This window comes from Mobula hypostoma, chromosome 26, assembly GCF_963921235.1.
Source record: "Mobula hypostoma chromosome 26, sMobHyp1.1, whole genome shotgun sequence".
In the NCBI taxonomy this organism is placed as follows: Eukaryota; Metazoa; Chordata; class Chondrichthyes; order Myliobatiformes; family Myliobatidae; genus Mobula; species Mobula hypostoma.
In genome coordinates this window covers 37,727,938-37,740,872 of record NC_086122.1, presented here as the reverse complement: position 1 = coordinate 37,740,872, position 12,935 = coordinate 37,727,938, and the positions used below count along the sequence as shown (strand labels likewise).

Here is a 12,935-nt window from a genome sequence, read left to right as displayed (position 1 = left end):
GAACAATAACATTACATAAGGGGCGGGGGGAACCCCTGGTCTCCAGGATGACTCATTAGACAGGAAGGGGAGCAAAGGAAGACTGCAATCACTGACATGAAGTGGAACGTAAGTCAGTGTCACTGGGGTGTGTTAGAATCTGTTTGGAATCAGTCCCCCCTTACAGAGTCTAGAATTAGGGACGTGACTCAATAATGAGGAACCAACCAGAGAGTTGTAGACCTTTACACCATAGAACAGAAACTATAGAGAGCAGGTCAATCAGCAGTTGGATGCTTGGTGGCTAGTATTGATTGCATGGGCAGAATGGCCTGTTTCTTTGTTGTATGATTCTATTCGTGGAAAAGAGGAGATCAATATTTCAGGTCTGAGAAGTGATGAAGGATCTTCGACATGAAATGTTAAACAAGAGCTTTATTTGTTACATGTACCTCGAAACATACATGTGTTGTTTGCATCAACGACCGACACACTCTGAGGATGTGCGGGGCGGGGGCAGTCCACGTGCGTTGCCAAGCTTTTCTCACCAACCGAGCATGTCCACAATTTATTAACCCTAACCTTATACCTCAGAATGTGGGAGGAAGCCCACACAATCACAGGGAGAGTGGGCAAACTCCTTACCGCTGCAGGATTTGAACCCTGATTTCTGGTGCTGTAAAGCATTATGCTAACCACTAAGCTACTGGGCAACATTAACTGTTTCTCTACCCACAGACACTCCCTGAACTGCGGCTCACTAGATGTTTTTTTCCCTTTTCGCACCGTTCTCTATAAACTCTAGAGAATGTCTGTGTGAAAATCCCAGGAGATCAGCATTTTCTGAGGCAGTCAAATCACCCTGTCTGGCTAATAACCATTGCACGGTCAAAGTCATTTAGATTATATCTCTTCCCCATTCTGATGTTTGGTCTGAACAACAACTGAACCTCTTGACCATGTCTGCGTGCTTTAATGCATTGAGTTGCTGCCACATGATTGGCTGATTAGATATTTGCATTAATGAGCTGGTGTACGTAATGTAGTGTATGATAAGTGTGTAGAGTTGGATTTGTGAGTGGGGTAAGATTGATGCGCGGGCGCACGAGGGGTTTGGCGCTCTTGGCAGTAACCTCATTCTTCCTGCAGCACGCTGTGATGTGGAAGATGCTGATTTGCACTGTGTGTGTGTTTATACACCTATCCCTGATGGAAGAATTTCCAGTCACCTACAACAATGACGACAACTTTATCAGGAGAAGGTCGATGCCTGTGCGTTTGCTGTATCTGTACGTTTCCCTCCTGGCCTGCAGACCCAAGTATTATTTTGCCTGGACCATTGGTAAGAGAAGTAGTGCCATATGTAAATTTAATTTTCTGAATACAGAAATCACAAAAGTGGACAAATTATATCATTTAAAAGATGTGTTTTTTGTACAGCTGATGCCGTCAATAATGCTGCTGGGTTTGGATTCAACGGATACGACAGCCGTGGCAAACCGCGCTGGAACCGGGTTTCCAACCTCAACATCGCTAACGTAGAAGTAAGAGCTAAACTTTTATACGTGAACTTGATCGTACTCACTCTGATGTCCACACAGACCGTCTATAAGTGTGACTGGACACACACGTTCCTCTGCCACAGGGTCATTGAAACAGACCATTTGATCTACTTAATCTCCACTGCTAATCTGGGTAGACTGAAATTTCTCACAACTTCTTTTCCAGTTTGCAACAAGCATGAAGATCTTTATTGACAACTGGAACATACAGACAGCTCTGTGGCTAAAGGAGTGAGTAATTGTGGTCTTCAGCTTATCTTGGGCAGCTTTGTCTCATGTCTGAGGAGTATATTGTCCTTTGGTGTGGACATTAGGTAAATAAGCTTTCCTAACAGGACAAGTAGAACGATATGGAATACTCTGTATGAAAGGTCAGTGGAAGCAAATTCCATTGAAACACAACAAAGAGAATTGAACAAACACATAGAATAAATATTACAGTTTTGGGAAAAGAGGGGAGGTACACCACATAGTAATTCCTCCCTTCTCCTCTTCCCCTATTCCCCTCTTTCCCCCTTCCTGTTCCCCTCTTCCCCTCTTCCTCTATTCCCCTTCCCCTCTTCCTCTATTCCCCTTCCCCTCTTCCTCTATTCCCCTCTTCCTCCCTTCCCCTCTTCCTTCCCCTCTTCCTCCCTACTCCTCTTCCTCCCTACTCTTCCTCCCTACTCCTCTTCCTCCCTACCCCTCTTCCTCCCTTCTCCTCTTCCTCCCCTCTCCCTCCCCTCTTCCTCCATTCCCTTTCTTTCCCTCGTCCTGTTCCCTTCTTCCTCTATTCCCCTTCCCTTCTTCCTCCCTTCTCCTCTTCCTCTATTCCCCTCGTTCCCCCTTCCTGTTCCCCTCTTCCCCTCTTCCTCTATTCCCTTCCCCTCTTCCTCTATTCCCCTTCCCCTTCCTCTATTCCCCTTCCCCTCTTCCTCTATTCCCCTTCTCCTCTTCCTCCCTTCTCCTCTTCCTCCCTTCTCCTCTTCCTCCCCTGTCCTCTTCCTCCCCTGTCCTCTTCCTCCATTCCCTTTCTTTCCCTCGTCCTGTTCCCTTCTTCCTCTATTCCCCTTTCCCTCTTCCTCCCTTCTCCTCTTCCTCTATTCCCCTTCTTCCCCTCTTCCACTATTCCCCCTTCCTTTCTTTGTCTATTCCCCTCTTTTCTCTATTTCCCCCTTCCTCTATTTCCCTCTTCCTCTATTTCCCCCTTCCCCTCTTCTCCCCTGCCTATCATCTCCCCCTGGGTCCTCTCCTTCTTCCCTTTCTCCTGTGGTCCACTCTCCCCTCCTATCCTTCTCCAGCCCTTTACCACCTATTTGGCTTCACCTATCAGCTAGCTTGTCTTCCTTCCTCTCCCTCCGTTGTCTCCTTCTGGCATCTTCCCCCTTCCTTTCCAGTCTCGAGGAAGGGTCTCAGCCTGAAACGTCGACAGTTTATTCATCTCCATGGATGCTGCCTGACCTGCTGAGCTCCTGCTCTGGATTTCCAGCAGCACCTGCACAATGATCGGGCTGCGAAGGCTCTTCGGTTATACTTTACGGAGGCCGTTGGAAATACACAGAGTCGGCAGAGGGGAGAATTCTATGTGGGAGTTTTATGTTGGGCCGGGTTATACTCTCCGCAACTTCTTGCGGACTTGAGAGCCTTTCAAAGAGTAGGTACTATGACGATGGGTGCATTGGCCTCCCTTGCTGCTGTCGGACTTTGTGATCCAATGGATGGGACTATTTGATATTCACCGGAGGTGAAGTGCTATTAAATGTTCCTGTTGCTTTCCGTTAGAGTTTGCTATGACCGATGTCCTTTCAATCGCACATTGATGACATTTCTTCTGTCTGCGGTGTGGCACGGAGTTTACCCTGGCTACTACTTCACCTTCATGACTGGCATGGTCATGATACTCGCGGCAAGAGCAGTAAGTGATTCTGGAAAGAGGGCAATTGCATTGAAATTTCTGGGGATCCAACTGCTTTGGTGATGTGCGAGCCCCCATGTATGAACTTGGAAGCCCTCTCCCCATCTCACACCATGGGAATAGTGTAATTTCTACGCCCAGGGAGGGCACCAGCATTTGCAAGACACCAACTCACCCAACTTGCATTCACATACAGTACTGTCCAAAAGTCTTAGGCACACATACATAGCCAGGGTGCCTAAGACTTTTGCACAGTACTGTAGTAATTTTATGTATTGCATTGCACTGCTGCCGCAAAAAAAGAACAAATTTCATGATATATGTCAGTGATGATGAACCTGATTCTGATGTGGGTCTCTATTGTGGACTGAGGGGGAAGGGGGCAGGGAGAGGGATATCATGGTGGGGAAAAGGGGAAGCAGTGGGAAGCACCAGAGAGACATTCTGAAATGATTAATCAACCAGTTGTTTGGAATCAAATGACCTTGCCTGGTGTCTCACGGCTAGGTATGTCTGCACGTCCGCTACCTGCTGCTCCTGGCACTCCTCTGCCACCCTGCCCCACACCCCTCCCATGGCACTCTGCCCTCGCCATTCTCAACATTATTTACTCCCGCCAGATTTAACAAACTCACTCTCCGCTCCACGTTAACAAATACAGTATTGTGCAAAAGCCTTGGGTGTGGGTGTGTGTGTACATATATAATCTTTCACAAGCTCAAGGCAGCTCAATTTTTTTTCAACGTAAATTTATCATCAAATTCCTTGTGTATATGTCATCATATCCCACCCTGAGATTCATTTTCTTGCGGACTTTCACAGGAGAACAAAGAAATAAAATAGAATGACTGAAAAAAAAGACACACAAACAACCAATGTACAATTATTTCTTGAATTCAAGCGAGAAGCGTCCAAAAGAAAAGTCACGTCAACTTGCAGTTAAACAGTGTTTTCAATCTGGCAAAATGTCTACACTGCTTCAGAGGCATGTTATCAAACAAACTTTGACACCAGGCCAGAAAAGACCAGTGTCTGGTTGACAAAATCTCAGTCAATAAGGTATCCAAGCAACAGCTTAAAGAATGAGAAGAAGGGAAGCTTAAGGGAATTCGAGTCTGGTAGTTGAAAAGGGGATGGAGCATACAATGAAATCGTGGCAAGCCAGTAATCAAGGTTAGAGGAGGACAGGGTCATAGAGTCATAGAAAAGTACAGCACAAAAATAGGCCCTTCAGCCCATCTAGTCCATGCTGAACCATTTAAACTGCCTACTCTCATCGACCTGCACTGGGACCATAGCCCTCCATACTCTACTGTCCATGTACCTATGCCGAAGTCGAGCTCGCATGCACCACTCGTGCTGCCAGCTCATTCCACACTCTCACAACCCTCTGAGTGAAGAAGTTCCCCCTCACGGTCCCCTTAAACCTTTCACCTTTCACCCTTAACCCAGGACCTCTGGTTGTAGCCTGGTTCTTGTGAATGCGTGCAAGAAAATGAATCTCAGGGTAACAGATAGGTACTTTGATCATAAATTTGCTTTGAACTTTGAAATTCTGCTTGCAGCTCATTTGTATTGTAACTCACTCACTGCTCTGGTGTAATGGTTCTGTGGTTGTGTCTGCCTTTATGTAGGTCAGAAGCAACTTGAGGCCTTATTTCTTAGCTTCACCAGCACGCAAAGCATTCTATGACGTGGTGACGTGGATGACCACGCAGATCGTGGTGAGCTACACTGTGGCACCTTTCGTCCTTCCTTTTATGGATCTGACACTCAAATTTTACAGGTAAGGAGATGCCATGCAGGTTAAAGCAATTTGTGATTATTTACTCCAGACTTGGACAAAAACCATGATCGCCCTCATCATACGACGCTACACATAATGTTCAAAGGCTTTGACAGAGTGAATGTGGAGAGAATGTTTCCAATGGCGGGGGGGGCGGGGAGACTAAGACTGGAGGGCTCAGCCTCTGAATAGAGGGGTGTCCTTTTAGAACAGAGGTGAGGAGGAATTTCTTTAGCCAGAGAGTGGTGCATCTGTGGAATTCATTTGGTATTTTTAACACAGAGGTTGATGGATTCTTGATTAGTCAGGGTGCAAAGGGATACGGGGGAAGGCAGGAGATTGGGGTTGAGAGGGAAAATGGATCAGCCATGGTGAAATGGTGGAACAGACTCGATGGGACAAATGACCTAATTCTGCTCCTAAATCTTATGGGCTTAAGATCTTATAATGAACGAATGAACTCCACACTTGTAGTTTTCACTTTGCTTAAACGGGACCTGAGCGGAAACCTTTTCATCCGGAGGGTGGTGGAAGACATGAAACTAGGAGATGTCATTCACAGGGAAGAAGGTTACTGTACGTTATAGGAGGTATCTTGACCAGTTAGGGAAAAAGGCTGAGGGGTGACAAATGGATTTCAATATAGATGAGTGTGAAGTGATGCTCAAAGTTCGAAGTAAATTTTATTATCAACCCTGAGATTTATTTTCTTGTGGGCACACTCAGCAAATCTATAGAATAGTAACTATAACAGGATCAGTGAAAGTTCAACCAGGGTGATCTTTCTATCAACTACGCAAATGCAAATATAAATAAATAGTAATCAGTAACAAGATAGAGTCCATGAAGTGAGATGGTTGGTTGTGGGAACATCTCAATGGATGGCAAGTATCTGCTTTTGTTCAAGAGCCTGGTGGTTGAGGGGTAGTAACTGTTCTTGAACTTAGTGGTGTGAGTCCTGAGGTTCCTGTACCTTCTACAAGATGAGAGCGGTGAGAAAAGAGCATGGCCTGGGAGGTTAGGATCTCTGATGGATGCTGCTTTCCTATGACGGCGTTTCATGTAGTTGGATGGACTTTACCTGTCACGTACTGAGCCAAATCCACTACCTTTGGTAGGATTTTCCATTCACGGGCATTGGTGTTTCCATATCAGGCCGTGATACAGCCAGTCGATACACTCTCCAATACACATTGATAAGTTTGTCAAAGTTTTAGATGTCATGCGGAATCCCTTTGGCAAGTGAATCCTGTGGAGAACTTGTACTACAAATGGTAGGACTGTAGGGAGTGTAGTGAAACAGAGGGTCCTAGTAATACAGAGTGCATAATTGATTAAAAACACCGACACAGGTAGATGGTGAAAAAGACATTTAACAGGCTGCCCTTCATCGATCAGGGTACTGAGTAAAGCAGCTGGGATGTTATATTGCAGTTGTGTAAGTCACTGCTGAGGCAGGACTAGGTGTACTGTGAACAGTTTTAATCCCTGAGTGAAGGAAAGATGTTGTTATACTGGAACGAGTTGAGAAAAGATTTAAGTGGATGTTGCTAGCACTAGAGAGCCTGAGTTTATTCCTTAGCATGTAGGACAATGAGGACAAACATAAAGAGATTTTTAAAATTATGAGAGGCTCAGATCAGGTAAGTTGTTTCCCCATGGCAGGGGAGTCCAAAATTAGGGTTATAGGTTTGGGGTGAGAGGGGAATGATTTAAAAGGGACCCAAGGGGCAACATTTTCATCCAGAGGGTGGTGAGTATATTGAATGATCTGCCAGATGTTCAAGGCAGGTGTATTTAAGTTTCACTTGGAAGAATATGGGCCTAAAACAAAAAATTAAGAAAGACCAGCTGGGTGGGCATTCTGGTTGGACTGGACTCGATGGGCTGAATGGGCTGTATCACTACTGTACTACGCTTTAACTCTAGGGAAAGCAGATTGCAATATTGAGATCCTGTGACTTGCAGCCAGTTACGTAGTTAGCAATGAGTGCATCCAACTGTGATCACTGGTATACTGTACCAGAAAGTATTGCATCATTGGTTCTTCCAGTCTCCTTAGTAGCAGTCACTTTCACACAAACCAGAGCTGCTCAGAGACTAAGCACAGGTGAGGGGGCAGGGGTGGTCGTTGTTGACACTGTATAATGCGCTACCCACAATAACAAAGCTGTAAAGTTGATGAAAGTGCATTCAATCCTTTACTAATAAACCAGCAAAATGAACAATCTTGGAACGGTAAAAACTAATTAAACTAAAACTGGCGATATAACAAAATAAACAGTTTTGGCATATTTAAACATTAGCAAAGCGTTCTTAAATGTATTTAAGGACTGAACAAAATATATCTCCCCCAGCCCGCTCCCTTGCTCTGCCTAAACTAAACTGAACTAAAGACAGGAGTTTATGTAAGTAAACTCTTTGCTTCCGCCACGCCGTAACCCACGTGACTAACTACTCATAATAAACGCACAACTCAAAACACAATACAGTCAGAAAATGCATTCGTGGCTTCTACAGCCTTTCCTATGTTGAAAGGGGAGGGGGTGCACGATGTTTGCAACATAAACTGTGAGTACTCCATTTTGATTTCACATGATCGCTTTGAAATTGTAATCACAACTGAATTGTTGCAACAATGACTGAGGTTAACCCAACCCTGGTCTGCCTGTTGGTTGCCATCTGGCCAGTCTGTCTTAATCAGCCAGGTTACCAAAGAAATCAATCTTATTTCTTAGTACATTTAGTTTTTCCTTCTGGGGATCTGGAATAAGACATGGATGTCAGCTATTATGAGGGAAAGCTATTTCAACAGCATCCTTTGAAAGGGAATTGGGTAAATATTTGCAAGGGCTTGAAGAAAGAGCAGGGGAATGGCATTAGTCTGCTCACTGAGTGGCTTCCTTTGTGTTGTATCAATCTCTGATTCTTTCTGTATTTTGTCTCCTCAGATCCTGGTACTTTGGTTTGCACGTTTTCGCCATCATTCTCCTGCTGGTGTTGCCAAAGAAACCCAAGTGTTCGTCGAAGGGACAGGAAAGGCTTCAAGTGACCAAACCAAAAGAGACTATGCATGACTGCAATGGACACATGAATGGACAAGCCCCCACGGTCAACCACCAAAACCATCGGATGAAGATTGACTAGTGGAGAAGAGGGAATCTGTGAACCCTCGAGGGAGGAAGAGCGCATATAACCCCTGTGACAGAGACTTAAATACCGGTTGAAGCACGATTGAAAGCTACTGTTGGATTCAGCTTGGACTGAAGAATAGTGGCTTTTACAGCAAGGGCCAACAACAAAGTGTGCAATAATCAAACCTTTAAGAGAGGACAGTATTAAACCACGATAGGTAGAAAGAGATCAGAAGCTAGGGAGAAATTGTCAAGTTCATAAAACAACTCACTCAACACATCGGTTTAATTGCACTGGTCTTCAGGATGTCCACAAAATGTGAAGGTGGGCTCAAAAATTGTAGAATTTAAACAAGATTCCTTTCCTGTAGTTTGGGGTATTATTTTGTAAACAATACATTCTGCACAGGGTTTCCACAGTTTGGGGAAAAAAAAACAGAATCTAAAGTGATCAGATGGATGCAGCAGGGAGTTGACCACTGGTAGGTTACATCCTCATCCTGGTCACTCAAACAAACCCTCTGCCATGATTGGCTGCTCTCCTGACTCCATCACCAACCGCTGGTTGTTTCCCATTGGCTGACATCTTCTGCTGTTCATTTTCCAGGCTGTTGGCAATCCAGCTGGTTTCTAGGCAGGAAGTAGATTAAACAACAATGATTTATGTAAAGTTTCCCCACCCCTGCTACTTCTATTCTTTCCTACCCTCACTCCTGACTGTATTTCTCTGTAAATAGCATGATTTCTGGGTCTCCTTGGTCAGTTTTAATATTCCATTTCATTGGAAAACCCCCTTCACCTCTCCTGGATCTGTTACATATCAAAAGCTGCCCTTAAAGTCAATATAAGGCTAAGATTGCAAGGTCTGTCTTGCTGTTTGTATTATTTGTCCTTGGAAAAATGGTACAAAATTATGGATATGCTGAAAGTATTTATAAAACTGAGATATCACACTCCCCCCATATACACAGTTGGAGAGTCACATTCAATACTTGGCTTCGGTCATTAGGAAGGATGCATAGACTTGGAGAGGCTCCAGGGAAGTTGTCACACGCATTTGAGAGAATAGAAAAAGCTGGAAATGTTCTCATGGTTCTGAGGGTTGTGAGATTCTTGTAAGTATTCAGATACTGTGATGTGGATAAGGAACTGTCCACCGCTGAGACGGGTGATAACCAAGTGGCAGGTGTTTGGGCTCGTTGGTAATGAATAGGAGGGGGTGCAGACTTGAATACGTTGACTTAAACTTTTAAATGTGACAAGTTATGAAAATCTGAAGCAGAGTGAAAGTCCAAAAAGGGAATTTGATAACTGCAGCCCAGCACAATTTTATCCCTTTCAGAGGAAGGACAGAGAATTACACAGACATGGTAAAATTTTATGATTCCAGGAGTCGGTGATTTCAAGTTGATTTTGAGATGTGAATTGCTCATGAAGAGAGTAGAGTTCGCACCATAGCCCAACACTAATCTCACTGCTAAATGGAATAGCTCCACCCCCCCCCCGAAAAATAAACGAGTAACAACAAATTAGGGACCTGGTTAAATATGGGATGCTTGGATATTAAGGGAATTGAGGGATTAAGTTAAATGAACACCATGAATTTTTAAATGGCAGGGCTGATGTGAGGAGCCAAATGACTTAGTTTTGCTTCACTATTTCTTGTATACAGAACACATAAATTTCAAAGTAAATGATTATCAAGTTGAGCAAGTTTTTTCATCTGAAAACACCCACTCACTTTCTTCACTTATCAATGCTGTGTTTCAATGCACAGATCCCGTCAATTATTCTGTATCCAACAGCCAGGAAGGCTGTACTGCAACGCTCCGTGGAGAGCGAACGGCGTAATACGATGTCATGGTCATCCACTGCAACCAAGAAAGACCCCAGTTTGAGGTGCTTGTTCATACCACTGAACCTGGACTTCTGAGATTGAGAGATTGGAACTGCTCCTGTGCATTGACCTTTCTACTTTTAAAAATCCACCCGCACAGGTCTCCTGCCATCGTAGGACATGATGGACAACCATCATTCTATATGGTGGTGGTCATTCTTTCCAGCCATGAGTTAAGATGTTTCCCTGGAGCTTCCTATTGTATTTATTAGTGACTGAAATATAATTATGGTTCCGATTTTTAAAATCTCCTCTCACTGCCCACACCATCAAAAAACATTCTACACTCAAGGACTTGAGAGGCCACATCTCATCTTCAAAAGTAGGGGTTCCCAATCTTTTTCATGCCATGAAAGTGAGGGGTCTGTGGATCCCAGATTTGGAACCTCTGTAAGGATACAGCTCCAGCCTACACAGCCTTTGTATTTTAGACAATTCTTAATTTTCTTTCAATCTGGAGATTTAATGTTTCCATTTGTTTTTGTTTCATCTTTTGAACTTTGAATCTTAATTGCCAACAATCTACTAGAATTGAATTCAATAACAACTCCTGAAGCTGTTGTTGGTGTTATGTGAGAATACTTAAGGAAAAAAGGTGTTAATTCTCTCAGTTAGATCTGTGACACTACCATTCAAGTTAAAATGGTTCAGCTTATAGTTGCAACCTCCTTTGCATAGATCTGTGGGTTGGAATAATTGTTGCATTCTACCTGATTGGATTGGGCTGGTGTGTGGGATTCTTGCTGCTGCACAATCTCCTTTAGCTGGGTCTGGATCCATTCCATTACATGCAGCCAGTTGCCGGTAGGCTTCTGCTAGTTTTGGATGGACATTGCCCCAGTTTCAGTTTCACCTAAACAAATGTCGGAGTCCGCTGATGGACTCCCATCATAATGGTGAGTGGACCTCTTGTCATCTTAACGCACTGCACTTGAAAACGTTATTAATAAGACCCTAAGGTATAGAAACTGAATTGGGCCATTCGGTGTGTTGAGCCCACTGAATTTTTTTTTCTTCTACCCTATTCTCCCATTTTCTCCCTGTCACCATAAGCTTGTGAATGTGACTAATCTACCCAACACTGCTATTCAACCAAATTTGCCTGTTATCTCTTCACTATGTACACAGGAGCCTGAGTAAGCAATCTATATGCTTGTTCTGTATAGGCTCCTCCACTAATGGCTTCACCCAAGACCGATGTAGCAGTATAGAGCAGGTTTCACTCTTTTCACAATTTTTGCTGTTGGCGATGTGCATGATTTTTAAAAATATATTTTCAAATGAATATAAAAGTGCATCTCTGGAGTGGATTTTCCAAATATGGCCTTGTCTAATACAGTTCACGGATGTTGGCTAGATGAAGTGACCTGGTTTAGATAACCATGCTCAAATGAGTGTGAAAACTCATTTTAGCTGAAGGAGCTCTCCTGGGCATTGCCAAAAGACACGAATGACTGGGTATTTTGAACTCTGATGTTCTTTTGCAATGCAGCTGTTATTAATTTTTGAGCCTTATTCTGGCTTTGGTTTAAAGGTGAAAACCAACAGTTACTGCACTCCAGTCATGTTTTCCCCCAAGGTCTGTGGGTCATTTCCCATGGAAGTACATGGTATTTTTCAGACCCATTAGAACCTTGTAATGTGACACAGAAACAGCACAATGGAACGATCACAGTAATATGTTGGGGAATGCACCGATCCAATGATACTGTAAATTGTCAAGGCCTGAGACCAGTTCAGTGCAACCTCTGTCCTGCAACTAAAATTGCTGTTGAAAGATATGATTCTGAAGAGAAATTGAAGCTGTGCTTCTTCAGTCACTACAGCCTTTACATCTCATCTTTCTCAGAGCTGGTGAAGCTTGCTGGCAGTCTCCTGCATCTCTACGGCTCACCAACGTCTTTGTTAATGAATGAGTCAGTGAAGGACCTTGACAATGTGTGATTGCAAACCCATTTTGTTCTGAGAATGTAGCTGCTTTATTTATAGTGTTGCAAAGTGAATGTGAACGGACAGTCCGAATGCAATCATTTTGCCTTAACTTAGTGTATGTGGCCTTGTAAAAGGAATACAACTGAATGTTTTAAATGACATAAATAATGTGTTTTGCTTTTATAAATTAATTTTGACATTTTATTTTGTCAGGTGTGTTTTCTTTCACTATTCCTGCACTAGCTTGTTTTCGAGTCCCTCTTTAAGGCTGATTTATACTTGTGCGTCAAATGTACGCTGTAGCGGCGTACCCTACGCTGTACTCTACACCGGACCCTACGCCATAGCCTAACGCGCACCTCTCCCAAAATGTAACTGTGCGCCGCGGCGACGCAGACCTCAACAACTGTGATTGGTAGCATTGCATTTCCTCCTACGCTGCAATAGCTTCCCATTGGGCGACTGAAGGGCAGGAAAGGATCTCTGGCTGCAATGCTTCCCATAAAGCTTTACAGACCCCCGAAATTATGGAGGACCCTGTGCTTGACGCCAGTTTGTAGCTAGCTGCTACAGCCTGTTGACTTCCACCTGAAGCTAAAACTCGAATGGTGATTGCCAGTCTCTGAGTATACTGTGCGTACACTGATGCGAAATAAATGGTTGGAGACGATGAACCAAATCGTCAAATCTACCTGCCGATATCCGAAAGTATTTGAAATGCATTTCCTCATCCATGTCTCTCAGTGGCCAG

The 12,935-nt window shown here is 43.9% G+C and overlaps 1 protein-coding gene across 2 annotated transcripts in view; it reads left to right on the top strand.

Moving 5' to 3' along the window:
- LOC134338227 (lysophospholipid acyltransferase 2-like) overlaps positions 1-12,374 on the top strand; it is an 88,749-nt gene extending 76,375 nt beyond the window's left edge. For both annotated transcript variants that reach the window (XM_063033916.1, XM_063033915.1), the window contains exons 8-13: positions 1,129-1,321; positions 1,420-1,523; positions 1,708-1,772; positions 3,303-3,435; positions 5,070-5,221; positions 8,173-12,374. In XM_063033916.1, the coding sequence (XP_062889986.1) occupies positions 1,129-1,321; positions 1,420-1,523; positions 1,708-1,772; positions 3,303-3,435; positions 5,070-5,221; positions 8,173-8,368 (843 nt within the window). In that variant the 3' untranslated portion in view covers positions 8,369-12,374. The remainder of the gene's footprint in view (positions 1-1,128; positions 1,322-1,419; positions 1,524-1,707; positions 1,773-3,302; positions 3,436-5,069; positions 5,222-8,172) is intronic.
- The last annotated feature ends 561 nt before the right edge of the window (positions 12,375-12,935 follow it).